This window comes from Pygocentrus nattereri, chromosome 5, assembly GCF_015220715.1.
Source record: "Pygocentrus nattereri isolate fPygNat1 chromosome 5, fPygNat1.pri, whole genome shotgun sequence".
In the NCBI taxonomy this organism is placed as follows: domain Eukaryota; kingdom Metazoa; phylum Chordata; class Actinopteri; order Characiformes; family Serrasalmidae; genus Pygocentrus; species Pygocentrus nattereri.
Window position 1 is genome coordinate 35,675,686 of NC_051215.1, and position 17,284 is coordinate 35,692,969.

Below are 17,284 nucleotides of genomic sequence, written 5' to 3' on the forward strand. Positions count from 1 at the left end.
AATCGCTTTAATCAGCAGTGTAAGGGAAGTGACCAATTCACTAGCCACTTATGTCACATGTGAAAGGAAAACAACGATGACGCACCACTGTAGCGCACCACGTCATGAATGTCATTCAACCAACCTTGGCTAGGTTCCCTGGGATTTTGTAGTCGGCCCACCCTTACATTTGCACCAGCAAATGCATAAGTACAGCACAGTTTCCAGTAAAGTCATGTATTAAACTTTCTCGGCTTGACTCTTAAAGCCACACATATTCGTCGTCAGAGAACGTACCGGCTCGGATATTGTGTTTTAAATAATGATGTTCTCGGCTGAGGAGGAGAAATCCGTGCACACGATTGGCTGGACTGTGCGTCATTTCAGATGAAGTCATCAGGTTAGTTCGCGCTCCGGGCTTTTCCACGTCAGTAAGTTTACTGTTAGTCCCTCTCGTTGAACAGAGTGAGATTATTTACAACCAGCAACAGTGTTGAGAAAGCCGGGCATGACGTGAAATTGCTTGAAGTGTGAGACTTTATTTATCGGGACACCCTGGTGTCATTTCTTTCAAGTGCATTGTGACAAGAAAACATTTACATTCAGTCCTGTTTAGCAGCCCGCTAGCGGTTTAGCTAGCCAGCCACATCAGTGGAAAACGTACTGAACGCCATTTTGGATTCGCGTCCGTACAGGTATGGGGTTTTGTGTCCAAACTGACAGCTTCGTGTAGTTAGACAACTACTTGTTTGGTGTACAGATTCAGTCGTATGAGTTTTTACTGTAAAAACCGCCGAAACTTCACGTTGCTCTGCTGCATGGCTCCTGACGCCGACTTGCTAGCGTTAGCTTGCTAGCTGGCTATAGTGAACTAGCAAGCTAGCATGAAGTCTCTGAAGCTGAATCGTCAACAGCGCTAAAATACATTGTTATAATGAGCATGGTGAATTCTCTCGTTCGCGTTGCTAAACGTAAGAACTGTGGGTGCAAGGTCCAGGAAATGTCACTAGACTTGGTCCTTCTTACATTTGTCAGCTGTCAAACTGGGCCTGCAGAGCTAGTTTACCCAGCTAGCTAGCTAACCTAGCTAGGTGAACTTGATTTGCAAGCGTTAAAGTTAACATAGCTGGCTAGCCGGCAGTGTGTCAGTCTGTGTAAAACAGTCAGTTTAAGTGCTCCAGACCGTTTTCTTGGATAATTTGTTCTCATGAGATTCTCATCAGGCGAGATGCAGTAATAGCTTGAGGGATGATTATGCTTACGTTCACACTACACTAACCTGAAGTAGAGCGGCATTTATTAACGTATCCCTAGGCAAATGTATGGACTTTAATAGGAACGAATAACTTTCTATAACCTCTGAATGTGCCTTAGTGATTGTAGGAGTATATACATGCAAATGTCTGTAGACCAACCATGTAAGGACAGTGCAAACGAATCTGTAAAGCAAATACTTTTTTAGTGATCCACATCTGTTTCATCTTGTACAGTGTGTTGACTTGTGCAGTCTTTGCATTCCCATCCATAGTGCTTTTTCATTGTTTTATTATCCTCTTATGAAAGGATTATGCAATTATGTGCTTCCTTTATGTTAAAATGATCAACTGGTGTGGTTTGGTTTGGCATACAACCGTATCTTGAAATGTTGCTGAAGGTTAGACCTTGACCCAAAATCCCTATCTTGTGATGTGAAAATGGAACGTTTCTCAGCTGATGCTGTGTTGCTGTGTGACCAAAGTGTACAAGACTATAATTTACATTTATGTAGAGCTTAATTCTTAACTATATTATTATTTTGACTTCTAGGTTCATTATGGTGGACAAAAATATATACATTGTTCAAGGAGAGATTTCAACTGTAGTTGGTGCTATCAAGAGAAACTCCAGATGGAGTACCCACACACCGCTGGTAAGTTGTTCTGTATTGTTGAAAACTTTAATTGAAGAAACTCTGTTTATGTAAATTATGCAACGTTCCTTGTTAGTTTTTAGAAAAAGATAAGCAGAGAGATTCAATTTGATCCTACTGTGCTGTCTCTTATCTATGCTAATGTATCATTTAGCACTTATTCAGGTCAGCCTGCTCACTTTGTACAGCATTTTGAACAGAAGCTGTGACTGAATGGTAATTTTGAGGCACAGCATTTATATTTTGTTCCAGTATCATCAAAATAAGGGAAAGTGACAAAAAAAAGTTAGTCTTGGACTACATTATCCTGTCTGTTGTGATTCTTTTTTTTTTTTTTAATTTCTTGAAAGGAAAAATTACCATTGACATTGTAAAATGACTAAACACTAGGCTTAATTTATGCTCACTGAATACTTTATTAGGAACGTCTGTGCACTCACTTAATCATGCAGTTATCTAATTAACCCACTGCCAATGTATAAAGTAATGCAGGTATGGGCCAGCAGCTTCATGTATTGTTCATGTCTACCATCAGATTGAGGAAGAATGTGATCTCATTGATTTTGATCTTGGTATAATTGATGTTGCCACCAGGCTAGTTTGAGTATTTCCATAGTTGCTGATTCTCTGGGCTTTTTCACGACATCCTCTAGAGTTTCTTTAGAATGATGCAAGAAAAACAGCTAGTGAGCAGCAGTTCTGCTGACAGAAACGCTTTGTTGATTATATAGGCCAATGGAAAAGAGTCAGACCAGATTGAGCTGACAGAAAGGCTGCAGTAACTGGGGTGAGCAGAAAAGCATCTCAGAATGCAAACTTGTTGAACCTTAAGGAGAATGGGCTACAACAGCAGAAGAACATGTCGGTTTCCGCTTCTGTCAGCCACGAGCAGAAAGCTGAGGCTGCTGTGTGTGCAGGTTCACCAAGCTGGACAATTGAACATTGGAAATCCAGGACCTAGTCTGAGACACACAGATGGTAGGGTCAGAATTTGGTGCAAACCGCATGAATCCATGGATCCAGCCTGATGAAGATGGTGTAATGGTGTGGGAACTGTTTTCATGGTACACTTTGGGCCAGTTATTATTAATTAATCTTTGCTTGAATGTCACAGCCTATTTAAGTATCGTTGCTGAATATGTGCAAATCTTCGTGGCCATAATTTAGCTGTCTTCTAATGTGTGTGTGTGTGTATGTATATATGTGTATATATGTGTGTGTGTGTGTGTGTGTATGTATGTATGTATGTATGTATGTGAATATATATATATATATATATATATATATATATATATATATATGGCCGAAAGTGTTGGCACCCCTGAATTTTTCCCAGAAAATGAAGTATTTTTCCCTGGAGATTATTGCAATTACACATGTTTTGTTATACACATGTTTATTTCCTTTGTGTGTATTGGAACATCACAAAAAACAGAGGAAAAAAAGGCAAATTTGACATAATTTCACACAAAACTCCAAAAATGGGCCGGACAAAATTATTGCCACCTTTTCATTCAAACTAGTAGTGGTTGGGATAGTGTAGTGGTTAACACCTCTGCCTTCTACACTGTAGACTGGGGTTCAATCCCCACCTGGGCAAACACCCTACACTATACCAATAAGAGTCCTTGGGCAAGACTCCTAACACCGCCTTGGCCTGCCTGTGTAAAATGATCAAATTGTAAGTCGCTCTGGATAAGCGTGTCAGCCAAATGCCATAAATGTAAATGTAAACTCACCTGTGATAAGTAACAGGTGTGGGCAATTTAAAAATCACACCTGAAACCAGATAAAAAGTTGACTAAATCTTTGCATTGTGTGTCTGTGTGTGCCACACTAAGCATGGAGAACAGAAAGAGGAGAAGAGAACTGTCTGAGGACTTGAGAACCAAAATTGTGGAAAAATATCAACAATCTCAAGGTTACAAGTCCATCTCCAGAGATCTTGATGTTCCTTTGTCCACAGTGCACAACATAATCAAGAACTTTACAACCCATGGCACTGTAGCTAATTTCCCTGGACGTGGACGGAGGAGAAAAATTGATAAAAGGTTGCAACGCAGGATAGTCTGGATGGTGGATAAGCAGCCCCAATCAAGTTCCAAACAAATTCAAGCTGTCCTGCAGGCGCAGGGTGCATCAGTGTCAGGTAGAACTATCCGTCGACATTTGAATGAAATGAAACGTTATGGCAGGAGACCCAGGAGGACCCCACTGCTGACACAGAGACATAAAAAAGCTAGACTTCACTTTGCCAAAATCTATGTAAGTAAGCCAAAATCCTTCTGGGAAAACATCTTGTGGACAGATGAGACCAAGATAGATCTTTTTGGTAAAGCACATCATTCTACTGTTTACCGAAAATGGAATGAGGCCTACAAAGAAAAGAACACAGTACCTACAGTCAAATATGGTGGAGTTTGGGTCTCAATGTAGGGCCCAGTGTCAGAAAGCTGGGTTTGCGTCCTAGGTCATGGGTCTTCCAGCAGGACAATGACCCCAAACATACTTCAAAAAGCACCCAGAAATGGGTGGAAACAAAGCGCTGGAGAGTTCTAAAGTGGCCAGCAATTGGTCTGGATCTAAATCCCATTGAACACCTGTGGAGAGATCTTAAAATTGCTGTTGGGAGAAGGCACCCTTCAAATATGAGAGACTTGGAGCGGTTTGCAACAGAAGAGTGGTCCAAAATTCCAGTTGAGAGGTGTAAGAAGCTTGTTGATGGTTATGGGAAGCGATTGATTTCAGTTATTTTTTCCAAAGGGTGTGCAACCAAATATTAAGTTGAGGGTGCCAATAATAATAATATAATAATAATAATAATAATAATGATAGCAATAATTTTCGGGGAGAAATACTTCATTTTCTGGAAAAAAATTCAGTGTATGTATATACACTGCTCAAAAAATTAAAGGGAACACTCAAATAACACATCCTAGATCTGAATGAATGAAACTTGTTCTGTACCAAGTTGAATGTGCTGACAACAAAATCACACAAAAATAATCAATGGAAATCAAATTTATTAACCAATGGAGGCCTGGATTTGGAGTCACACACAAAATTAAAGTGGAAAAACACACTACAGGCTGATCCAACTTTGATGTGATGTCCTTAAAACAAGTCAAAATGAGGCTCACTATTGTGTGTGGGCTCCAAGTGCCTGTATTGACCTCCCTACAACGCCTGGGCATGCTCCTGATGAGGTGGCGGATGGTCTCCTGAGGGATCTCCTCCCAGACCTGGACTAAAGCATCTGCCAACTCCTGGACAGTCTGTGGTGCAATGTGGCGTTGGTGGATGGAGCGAGACATGATGTCCCAGATGTGCTCAATCGGATTCAGGTCTGGGGAACGGGCGGGCCAGTCCATAGCTTCAATGCCTTCATCTTGTAGGAACTGCTGACACACTCCAGCCACATGAGGTCTAGCATTGTCCTGCATTAGGAGGAACCCAGGGCCAACCACACCAGCATGTGGTCTCACAAGGGGTCTGAGGATCTCATCTCGGTACCTAATGGCAGTCAGGCTACCACTGGCGAGCACATGGAGGGCTGTGCGGCCCTCCAAAGAAATGCCACCCCACACCATTACTGACCCACTGCCAAACCAGTCATGCTGAAGGATGTTGCAGGCAGCAGATCGCTCTCGACGGCGTCTCCAGACTCTGTCACATCTGTCACGTTCTCAGTGTGAACCTGCTTTCATCTGAAGAGCACAGGGCGCCAGTGGTGAATTTGCCAATCCTGGTGTTCTCTGGCAAATGCCAAGCTTCCTGCACAGTGTTGGGCTGTGAGCACAACCCCCATCTGTGGACGTCAGGCCCTCATACCATCCTCATGGAGTCGGTTTCTAACCGTTTGTGCAGACATGCACATTTGTGGCCTGCTGGAGGTCATTTTGCAGGGCTCTGGCAGTGCTCCTCCCTCCTTGCACAAAGGCGGAGATAGCGGTCCTGCTGCTGGGTTGTTGCCCTCCTATGGCCTCCTCCACGTCTCCTGGTGTACTGGCCTGTCTCCTGGTAGCGCCTCCAGCCTCTGGACACTACGCTGACAGACACAGCGAACCTTGCCACAGCTCGCATTGATGTGCCATTCTGGATGAGCTGCACTACCTGAGCCACTTGTGTGGGTTGTAGAGTCCGTCTCATGCTACCACGAGTGTGAAAGCACCACCAACATTCAAAAGTCAACAAAACATCAGCCGGAAAGCATACTGAGGTACTGAGAAGTGCAGAACCACTCCTTTTATTGAGTGTGTCTTCCTAATTGCCAATGATTTCCACCTGTTGTCTATTCCATTTGCATAACAGCACGTGAAATTGATTGTCAATCAGTGTTGCTTCCTAAGTGGGCAGTTTGATTTCACAGAAGTTTGATTTACTTGGAGTTATATTGTGTTGTTTATGTGTTTCCTTTATTTTTTTTTAGCAGTGTGTTTATGTTTATATATATATATATATATATATATATATATATATATATATATATATATATATATATATATATATATATATATACTTTTTTTTTCTCACTTAAAATGTTTGTCACAATATACTTTCACTTATGTTTTGCTGTAAATGAGGACCTTTCATAACAGCAGTACTGTTCTGCAGCTCCTCCTCAGCCACAAATGTTTATTGGCTCTCCATCTTTTAACCTCACCATTACCCCTTTAAAGTCTCTTCTGCTGGCATCAGTTGAGGCAACAGCCAGAACGCTAATAAAAGCTGGACGACTGCAGCTCTTTCAGACGATATCCCCATAAAACATTGTAATCACCAGGGTGAATATAGTACTGACACAACATTTTTAACAAAACTGCTGAAATTGTTGACACTCAGATGTCCGTTTTTTTAAGTTGTATAGTATCAACAAAAGGATATTCATATTTAATTGTCTTGTTTACAGAACATCTCAAGACAGAGGGGTCAAAATCAATTAAGTCTGAGTTTTCTGTGAGGGACTAAAGCTGAGGATTCACTTTGTTTTGTATTAGTGATTTGTTGGCGTTTTCCTGTGCTGCTCGCTCTGACAACATTTGTCCAAAAATAATTCTATTGGCTTGTCTTGACTGGATATACAAAAATGGATTAGACCATTTTTGCATGGTAAGGGGCTATGTATTCAAGTCAATTGACTTTTGAGTTGTGAATTGACTTCCATTTTCCATTGTTCCATTGTTCTGTTAGTACAAACCCCGGCCTCCCAAGTTGAACTCGCCCAATCGGCAAGTTCTTTTTGTGCTGCTGTCTCAATGTTGCATATTACTTGCCCTGGGCAGTCGTTATTCTTGAACACAGTTAAGATTAGTTAAAAAGCTTTTGCAGTTGATTAGACACAAACATATAACTTTTTATGCCCTTTGTCATTTCACCCCTTGCCCCTACTACTTAGCCCTTACCCCATCATTTTGCATGTTAATGCCTAGGGGTAAGGTGTCCTGATTTTTGTTGAGATAGAGGGATAGGGCGAAGTGTTAGGTTTGCATGGCCCTCCAAACAGAAGTTTTTCAGGTAAAAAATAAGGCAATAATAAATGTTGCAAAAAAAGCAATGAGTAGTATTCTGTGAGGCTGGACGAGACTAGGGAGCAAAGAGCAAATAATCAGATGCTTATCCTCAATACAATCTCTCCAGCTCCTCTATGTTCCTTGGTTTCCTCTTTTGGTCTTGGGTCAACCTGCATGTTTTCAGTGTATTTTAGGTCAAGGGACTGGGATGGCATTGTCAGAAGATTGGTTCTGTGGTCACTGTACCACTTTTCAAATTTGTGTGTGGGTTTGGAGGCATGTTTTGAATCATTGTCATTGTGGAAATTTCAATCATGACTCAGTTTTAGCTTTTTGGCAGTGGCAGACAAATTTCCATTTAAAATGAGGTACTTTGTGGAGTTGGAGATGCCATATATCCTAACAAGGTTTGTAGAGCCTTTGGAGGAACTACAGCCCTCATGGATCATAAATTCTCCACTCTATGTAACAGTGGGTATGCGGTCTGTACTTGTATAACTATCTTTTTGTACACCAGTTCCTCTTTATCTGATTGAAGACCTCTTTTTCAGTCAAAGATCTAGTAGTATTAAAAGAAAAGCCTTCCTTCTGGCACACCTTACAAATAGTTTGTTGGCATGAATGTGTCACTTATTTGTAGTTTTGGATACACTGAAACCCCAGAATGCTGTATCCGTATGATAAAAAAATTCTTGCCTCTCTAACCATCCACATTACCGTACGTCTAGGCAAAAGACGCACACTGTGTTTCAAGGAAATCTCCTCTTCCAGGGAGTTCTACCTCAAATCTTCTTAAGTATTGTCTTATTATTGAACATGGACATGTAACTATTTATTTTATAGCCATTGCCTGATTTATAAGGGTCAACATGCTTTTGTTTCATTTCTTTTGTGTTTGCTCATCTTTCTCATGTTTTATGTATGACTAAGGGAATTTGATCTCTGAAAAAGTGATGAGCACTTTTTATCAGTGACAGTCATTTTTGAGTATACGTTGTAGGATTGGCAGTCACTGTTTAGTTTGTTATTTAAAAAAAAAAAAAAAAAAAGATTATGCTCTTTTTTCCCCCACAGGATGAAGAACAAGATCCACTTCTCAATAGTTTCAGTCAACTGAAGGATGTCCTCAATAACATCAAAGGTTAGACACACACACACACACAAGATTTTCAATTGAAACTTCAGTTTTTTTTATTTGGCATGTTACACAATGTTTATATGAAATGTAGCCCCTTGGCCATGGAATGTCATTGTACTGAGTATACTATGTTTTTGTATGCGCTGTTATATATGTTATATATAGCATAATCTGTTTGTCATGAAAGTAGTCATTTGTTGTCTAGGCAGTTTGACTCTCAGTTTGAGGAAAGGCCAGTACTGATGGTCCTTTTCTCAGGTAGGACTGAGTTAAGCATTCAGCTTCCTTAACATATAACACCTTAACATAATATTTTTTACACACACACACACACACACACATATATATATATATATATATATATATATATATATATATATATATATATATATATATATAAGTATTCACTCATCTGCCTTCACACGCATATGGAATTGAGTGAGATCCCATTCCTAATCCATAGGGCTTAATATGAAGTCGGCCCACCCTTTGCAGCTATAACAGCTTTAATTCTTCTCGGAAGGCTTTCCACAAGGGTTATGAGTGTGTTTATGGGATTTCTTGACCATTCTTCCAGAAACACATTTGTGAGGTCAGATGAGATATTGGACGAGAAGGCCTGGCTCACAGTCTTTGCTCTAATTCATCCCAAAGATGTTTTATCGGGTTCAGGTCAGGACTCTGTGCAGGCCAGTCAAGTTCTTTCACACCAAACTCACTCATCCATGTCTTTATGGACCTTGCTTTGTGCACTGGTGCACAGTCATGTTGGAACCGGAAGGCCATCCCTGAATTGTTTCCACAAAGTTAGGAGCATGAAATTGTCCAAAATCTTTTGGTCTGAGTTCCTTTCTCTGGAACTAAGGGGCCAAGCCCAACTCCTGAAAAACAACCTCACGCCATAATCCCCCCTCCACCAAACTTTACACTTGGCACAATGCAGTCAGACAAGTACTGTTCTCCTGGCAGCTGCCAAACCTAGACTTGTTCATTGAATTGCCAGACGGAGAAGCGTGATTTGTTACTCCAGTGAACACGTCTCAACTGCTCTAGAGTGGCAGCACTTTATGCCACTGCATTCGACGCTTTGCATTGCGCTTGGTGATGAAAAGCTCGGATGTAGCTGCTCGGCCATGGAAACTTATTGCATGAAGCTCTCTACACTGTTCTTGAGCTGAAGGCCACATGAAGTTTGGAGCTCTGTAGTGATTCACTCTGCAGAAAGTTGGCGATCTTGTCATTTTATGTGGCCGACCACTTCGTGGCTGAGTTTTGGTTGTTCCCAATCGCTTCCACTTTGTTATAATACCACTGACAGTTGATTGTGAAATATTTAGTAGCGAGGAAATTTCACAACTGGACTTGTTGCACACGTGGCATCCTATCACGGTACCACGCTGGAATTCACTGAGCTCTTGAGACCTATTCTTTCACAGATGTTTGTAGAAGCAGTCTGCATGCCTATGTGCTTGGTTTTATTGTGTGTGTATATGTCGTCGTCATCATCATCATCATCATCATCATCATCATCATCATCGTCGTTGACCGCTTAATCCAGATAGGGTCGCGGCAGCAAGTGGCAGAGCAGAGAATCCCAGATGACCCTGTCCACTGCAACTTCCTCCAGCTCATTCCCAGGGACCCCAAGCCGCTCCCAGGCCAACTTGGAGATGTAATCCCTCCATCAGGTCCTAGGACGACCCCGGGGCCTTATCCCAGTAGGCCGTGCCTGGTACACCAGTATGTGTCCAGGGGGCATCCGAATCAGATGCCTGAATCACCTCAGCTGCCTCCTCTCAATGTGGAGGAGTACTCCACTCTGAGCTCCTCCTGAATGGCTGAGCTCCTCATCCTATCAAATAGATTGTAGCCCGCCACCCTGCGAAGAATACTCATTTCCGTCACTTGTATTCGCAATCTCATTCTTTTAGTCATTACCCACAGCTCATGACCATAGGTGAGGGTCGGGATGTAGACCGACTGGTAAACAGAGAGCTTTGCCTTATGGCTCAGCTCCCTCTTCACCACTACAGTCCAGTACAGTGAACGCATTACTGCTGCCACCTGTCCCAGCCTGCGGCCGATCTCACGATCCCTCTTCCCATCACTCATGAACAAGACCCTGAGATGCTTAAACTCCTCCACCTGGGGCAAGTCCTTTGCCCTTACCTGGAGTGGGCATGCCATCCTTTTCCAGGCTAAGACCGTGGACTCAGATTTGGAGGTGCTGATCTGCATACCAACCGCTTCACACTCAGCTGCAAACCGCTCCAGTGAGTGCTGGAGGCAGCCATGTGATTCAGCCAAAAGAACAACATCCTCTGCACACAGCAGAGACACCACCTTCCAGCCTCCACACATAATGCCCTCCTGACCTCGTGGGTATCCTCACTCTCGTCCCGCACCTCTCACCCTGTGCAACCCCTGAGTAAGAGAGGGACCAACCCCTATCAAGGAGTTTGGTTCCAGAGCCAACATTTTGGGTGGAGATGAGCCCAACTATATCTAGTTGGTACCTCTCAACCTCCCGCACAACACCCCCCCCCCCCCCCCCCACAGTGAGGTAACATTCCACGTGCCAAGAGCCAGTTTCTGCTGCAAGGGCCTAGGCCACCAAGGGCCCCCCTGCAATTTCCCACTGCCTGTGCAGCACTGCACCGCTCCCCCATGCTGGACCTTGCAGGTGGTGGGCCCACATGGTTCCCTCCACGTTGCCTCTTCGGGCGGAGCCCGGCCGGGTTATGTGGGCTGTCCGGGAACCAGGTCTGGCTCCAGGTATAGGTCCTGGTGACCCTATCCTGGGCAGGGTACATAGTGTTCTGTTCCCGTTTTTCATGGTGGGTTTTTTTGGATTGTGTTAGTCTGGGTCTTCACTCCAGACCTGTTCGCTCTGGGAGACCCTACCAGGAGCATATTGCTCCCGACGACTTGGCTGTGAAGATCCCTAGATCACACAAGCCCTTGCGCCACGACAAGGCCCCGATCCAGGTCGGGTGTGTGTGTGTGTGTGTGTGTGTGTGTGTGTGTGTGTGTGTGTGTGTGTGTGTGTGTGTGTGTGTGTGTATCATTTTCCTGATGAAGCTTGCCACATTAAAAACACTGTTTTCTTATAAAGAGAATATTGTTAGTACTGTTTAATTGGTATAGTACAGTGCAGAATGTGAAACACAATCAAAATCATTGTACTTTTTTGTCTCTGCCAACTTGTCAAACCTCTGAAAAACAATTTTGTGGTGCATATCGCATATCAGGTCTTGTATCATATTATATATTTGCCAAATTACCCACTCCTACTTCCCTCTACACCCATGTTAAAAGTGTATTTAATCAGCTGTGCAAAATATCCACTGAGAAAAGGGATGGCATTTTCAAGTTAGTAAATATTATCTTCTCAGTGTCTTACTGTTGGACTTTTTACTTCGCCTTTTAGTAGGTCCCATAGAAACTATGTCAGTGTTTGTTCATTTGGTTATCTAAATGCCTCATAATGAACAGGACTGCCAAAGCAAATGTTATGCAGTCTTGTGCAAGTGTTCTACTATTTAATATAATGAAAAATCTCTTTTACTATAAATTCATTGGGGAGAAGGGACAATACTCCGGGGTTTGAACGGGAATTGGACTGGAAGGGTTCTCAAATTGTAGTTTTGTGAAATGGTCCCTAATTGTCTTCTGACTACATCCAGTTTGCACTTATTTTAAATTAATGTGATATGTAATAAGCATATAGTTAAGTTTTTTTTAAAACTTTGAACTGTCGGGAGTGTATGGATTCATGAAAGTGGCTGACATTGGCATATTTTCTGCTAAATCAATCAAAATATCATAGTAAATCACTGAATTAGAGAGTCTGGCATTCACAGATACATAATTATAAATGTATGAATCAGCTGAAGTTAGAAATCCTGTCCAAACATTTTTTAAAAGAGAAAAATCTAAATACGTTATGTTGACAGTTTACACATGAATGAAAATGCTCTTCCACAAATATTTGCAGGTTGATTTAAGCTGTTATCAGAGTGTGCTGTTTTTTTTTTATTTATTTTTATTTGCAGTGCTTGACTGGTCATTTAAACAGAGACTTTCTTTTCAATTTTTGCTTTATTTTTAGCTTTATTTTTCTCAGTTTTAGTTTTTGTCAGTAGCTCGGCTCTCCCCAGTCTCTCTTACTATGGAGTTTCAGTTTGAAATTGGGGGTTTTTTGTTCCGAACAAATCAATAGGTTGTCTTTGAATTGGCTGATTTCGGTATCTCATTTTGCAAATATATGAAAGATGTAATGGAGCAGACTAAAGCCAAGAGAGTGAAATTGTGACCTCACCGAAGATGCTACAGTTTTTGCAAACGATTTATTAAAAAATTAATGAGGAAAAAAAAAAAAAAGTGAAGGTTGTGACAGCATCTCTGCCTATGTTGGCCTCTCTGTCCAAGAAGTGCAAAGCCTCAGAGTTTTCTATCTGTCTCAATCTTTTCAATTAAAGCGAAAGCAGAAGGTAGTTGACAAGCAGTTTGGGTCTACCCTTGTCCTTCTTGTATGAAAAAGTGTCTGTAATTTCATTTCTAAAGTATGTAGAGATGCTTACGTCTGAAAAGAATCATCTAGGCTTAGGCTTACTAACTGTAGAACGAGTTGTCCTGACTTTCCTTGTTGTAGGGGGGCTGCTGTAATCTTGTTGAACATCTTGTTAAACATTTACATATGAGCCTTTTATTTGTGTCGTAGCTTGTTTTTGTTGCCACAGGCATTGGCACAAATGTTTTGCACAGGCTTTGTTAGTTTTAAAAAAATCCTAAATAATTAAAAATTATTTTTGTGGTTATTAAATAAATAATCTCCTGTATTTAAATTTGTTTAATAACAACTATAATAGTTATAATAAGAGTATTACAGCTTTTTTCAGTGTATTTTAACTAGGGTATAGACCAATTTTGATGACATGGAGTTGGTTACCAATATCAACTCAAACACTTTATCAGATCAGGTTTAAAGCTATTTTATACTTTCTTATACATGCAGGAAGCTACTGACCATGTCTTTTTGTGCTGTCATTTACACAGAATTATATAACAACTGATTAGACTTGGATGAGTCTACCAATTCCTCATACATATATAGTTATATGTATGCCACTAAGTTTCTTATAGTTTTAATTCCTTCCAGTCTATGTAAGAGGCACAGAATTAACTTGTTTTCCCTTTTTTCCTACTGGTTTTGGACCATTATGTTAGAGTTTACATTAAAATATTGGGTTTGTTTGGAGTGCACCTGCGGATTTATATTTATTTCTTTCTTTTATTCTGTTTCCAAGCTCTGGTGGAACAACCCCATACAGTGCTCCTTGGTACAGACCTGTTTTATCTATTTTACTGAATATGTTCTCCTCTTTAGCCAGAATGACATGCAGGAGATTGGTGTTCTTGTCCATGATAGCTAGGTGTTTTTCTTTCTACCACAGTCTTCTTAATCATTCTATTGAGCCTATCAGCATCACCATTGTACATGGTCCGTTGCACCATCAACAGCAGTATGACTGAAGACCTGTTGAAATAGCCTGCACACACCAATGGACCTCAGTCTCCTAAATTTGGTGCATTGCCTCTGTACTAGCAGTCCACTGAAATCTATTGTCCAAGTGTACCCCAAGGTCCTCGGTCCTCACCAGTTTTACATCCTGTCGGTCATTAGTGACTGGAGACCGAGTGGGCTTGGTCCTCCTCATCAAGGCTTTGTATTAGTCTTCCTCAAAATATTTCATGCAACCCAGTGTAGCAATGTCATTAGAAAATTTCAGTGGATTGAACAACTCAGAACTGCACTTAAAATCAGAGGTACATGGGGTGCACACCAAAGAGGTTTAAGATTCTTATGAAAAGAAATGCACTTTATAAGAAACCTAAAGTTGATGAAATGGTACTCTGTTGTTTACCCAGAGATGCCTGGCTATAAAGGATGATGCATATGATGTGAATGTAATCCAACCGATTCTACAATCAAATCCAATATTTTTTTGTCCAAGAGGATTTATTTTTGTAATGGTCATCCTTGCTTTCCTGTTTAAGTGCTCCGAGTTCTAATAACCTATTGAAAATCCATTCTGTAGAGATTAGTTTGTTTAAACTTGAGCTGTTGTCCTGCTGGACTGAATTTCAATGCTGGTCTTGAGGGTTCAGTGACCTGAAGCTGTACTTAATGGTGGCCTCTATGCTTGTATGTTTGGTTTGAAGAAGTTTGCCATGTCAATGCAGTGCCATTTACAGTTTCAGATTTAACATGCTGTGTAACAAACTTTAGTTTTCCCCATGCTGATCAATTTTATGGATTTATTCTGGAAAGTGTATGATTGTTGATTGTTAATGTGACATCCCTGGCCATCTTGCTCACTGCTCATAATGTCTCCATACCAAGCAACAGTAAGAGAGAAGTAATGAGAGAGTTAAAGAGATGGAATGGCTGTGGGATGTTGTGTGTGCATAGGAAGTTCACTTGCTCTCTTGCTCTCTCTCGGGAGTAGCATTAGATGGACAGCAGCGGCTGTGCCTGAGAGGAATCTGCCATGGTTTTTCTCTCTGAATCTTCCAACCCTGCCTCCCCCTCCCCCTCCTCCACCACTGCCAAGTTAGCGTTCATACACTAAGTTATGTTTGCTGGTTCATAGTTTCTTGTGAGGTAGGAAAGTTGTAGTGGTTTCCCTAAGGACTTCGCATGACTGACTCTGCGTGTCTAGTTTCATCTGAGAGCATTTTTTGGGAGGAGAAACTGAAAAAAGCGTATCATGTAACTGGCCTAAAGAGTGCCAGTCTAATTATATGTTTTTGATTTAAAGACTATTGCTGAATGTCTGTTAAGCTGGTTATTTTAACTCTTTGGTTATGTGTCTGGGCAGGATGCTACACTTTCTCTGTTAAACCAGTCATTCTCTGGGTGGACTGAACTTGTCTTTGCTTTTTAAAATTAAATTAAATTAAGATGACAATGCTAAGCTAATCTTATTAGTATTTTCTGTCACTTGTAGTCAGTTGTTTGAGTCTTGGTATCATGTAGATCGTAGTGGCCTAGCTGTCTGCTGAAATTCCATTAATTCCATTCACACAGTGGCTTTTTCACCTCCTCCAACAACAAAAGCCTCCGCCAAAGGAAATGTGGATTAGTCCCAGTGGTTTTCTGACCACTTTCTCCGCCTTGGTAAAGGTTCTGTTCGCCTTCCTCTGTGCTAGCCTTATGATTGGCAGCAGCATGTGCCATGCGGCGGCAGTATGCAGCTGTAAGTATATCATCTGCAGCTTTGGTTGGGTAAATATAGCAGAGGGATTTGTCAGGTTGGGAGATGGATTGTTCTGGGAAAGGAAGTGTTGTCTCTTCTTCCACTTCTGGAACAGGAACTTTTTTTTTTGGTGTTTCTGAAACAAAGAGGAGCCTATACAGTAATGGATCTCGAACGTTGCTTGTGTGTTTGTCGCCACTTTTTCCACCCTACCTAGGCAGAGCCAGTAGTTCATCCAAACTTGGTCCTGTTAATTTTGAGATGCTAAACACCAGTTCGCTTTCCTAGAATATCAATGGTGTTAAAAGTCAGCTTTTGAGCTTTTCCTGTTAATAAAAATAGGCAGTTAATCAGCTTTTTGTGTTGTTGATGTTGTTCTTTTTTTTTTTTCTTTTTTTCTTTTCTAAAGGCCATACACATTCTTTATCTAGGTAGATGTTAGCCATAATGACTATTAGCAACTTCTGAATTAATTTGAGAATATATATATATATATATATATATATATATATATATATATATATATATATATATATATATATATATAGTGTGTGTGTGTGTGTGTGTGTGTGTGTGTTTATTTTTTATAATATTTGTATCAGATGTCCAGGTAAGAGTAGCACTGCTCTGTAGATCCCATGCATTTGTAAGGAAATACAGAATTTGAGACATGGACAAACAGTGAATTCAGTGTCAATTTTTTTTTTGGTTCTATGGCTGAATAGTACACCACTGAAGAGGATTGGGTGGGTTGAAAGTGGTGTATTGATTGACACAAAGATGTAAGTCTGTTCTTGGCTCACATTATTTCTTTCTCTGCTTTTTATGCAGCAGCCAGCCTCAGCCTTAGCCTGTTAAATCTTTAAATCTTTCTGGTGTCTCCTCCTCCCCCTCTGCTACATTGAAGGTCAGATTTTTGACAAGTCTGCAGAGGAAGCTGAAGGGCTAAATCCCCTCATTTTTATTCATACAAATACGGGTTTGAAGACTACCTGAGAGCTTCATCTGATTGACAGCTTTCTTTTAACCTTTTACCCCCACCTTCATTTCCTTACCTGTGTTTTTTTTTTTTTTTTTTCTTCAACACTAAAAAAAATTCACAAGCACACCTCTAATTGACTAGAATTGCCTGGACCTCCTGACTGATAGCATTGTAAATGCACTGTAGAGTGCACATCATGGTGATACTTTTCATCACTGACCATTTGACCTTTCATAATAATTATCTCCCCGTCCCCTGAACAAAGGACAGCGCAGAGATCACTTAGTAAGGTCCTCTTGATTGATCAAATTAGTCGGCTCTCCTTTTATCTGGGCTTTTCTTATTCAAAGCGCTGCATGTGCCCTTGGGCACCAAGTGAACAGCTGATTACTTTCAACCTCAGAGTATATGCAATACCGTCTCTGTTTTCCATACATGAAACTCAGCCCTTGTCCTTTTGATGGTCAAGAAAGCAATATTACAAATTTCAGCTGGTGTTAATTC

General features: G+C 41.1%; 1 protein-coding gene across 5 annotated transcripts in view; it reads left to right on the plus strand.

Annotated features, from left to right (window-relative positions):
• The first annotated feature begins 391 nt into the window (after nucleotides 1-391).
• The window catches only part of gbf1 (golgi brefeldin A resistant guanine nucleotide exchange factor 1), a 76,317-nt gene continuing 59,424 nt past the window's right edge, over nucleotides 392-17,284 (plus strand). For 4 of the 5 annotated variants that reach the window (XM_017724725.2, XM_037538255.1, XM_017724733.2 and 1 more), the window contains exons 1-3: nucleotides 398-674; nucleotides 1,786-1,888; nucleotides 8,473-8,539. In XM_017724725.2, coding sequence (XP_017580214.1) covers nucleotides 1,793-1,888; nucleotides 8,473-8,539 — 163 coding nt within the window. In that variant the 5' untranslated portion in view covers nucleotides 398-674; nucleotides 1,786-1,792. Of the gene's footprint in view, nucleotides 675-1,785; nucleotides 1,889-8,472; nucleotides 8,540-17,284 lie in introns of all 5 variants that reach the window. The other variant, XM_037538254.1, reaches the window with a different exon arrangement.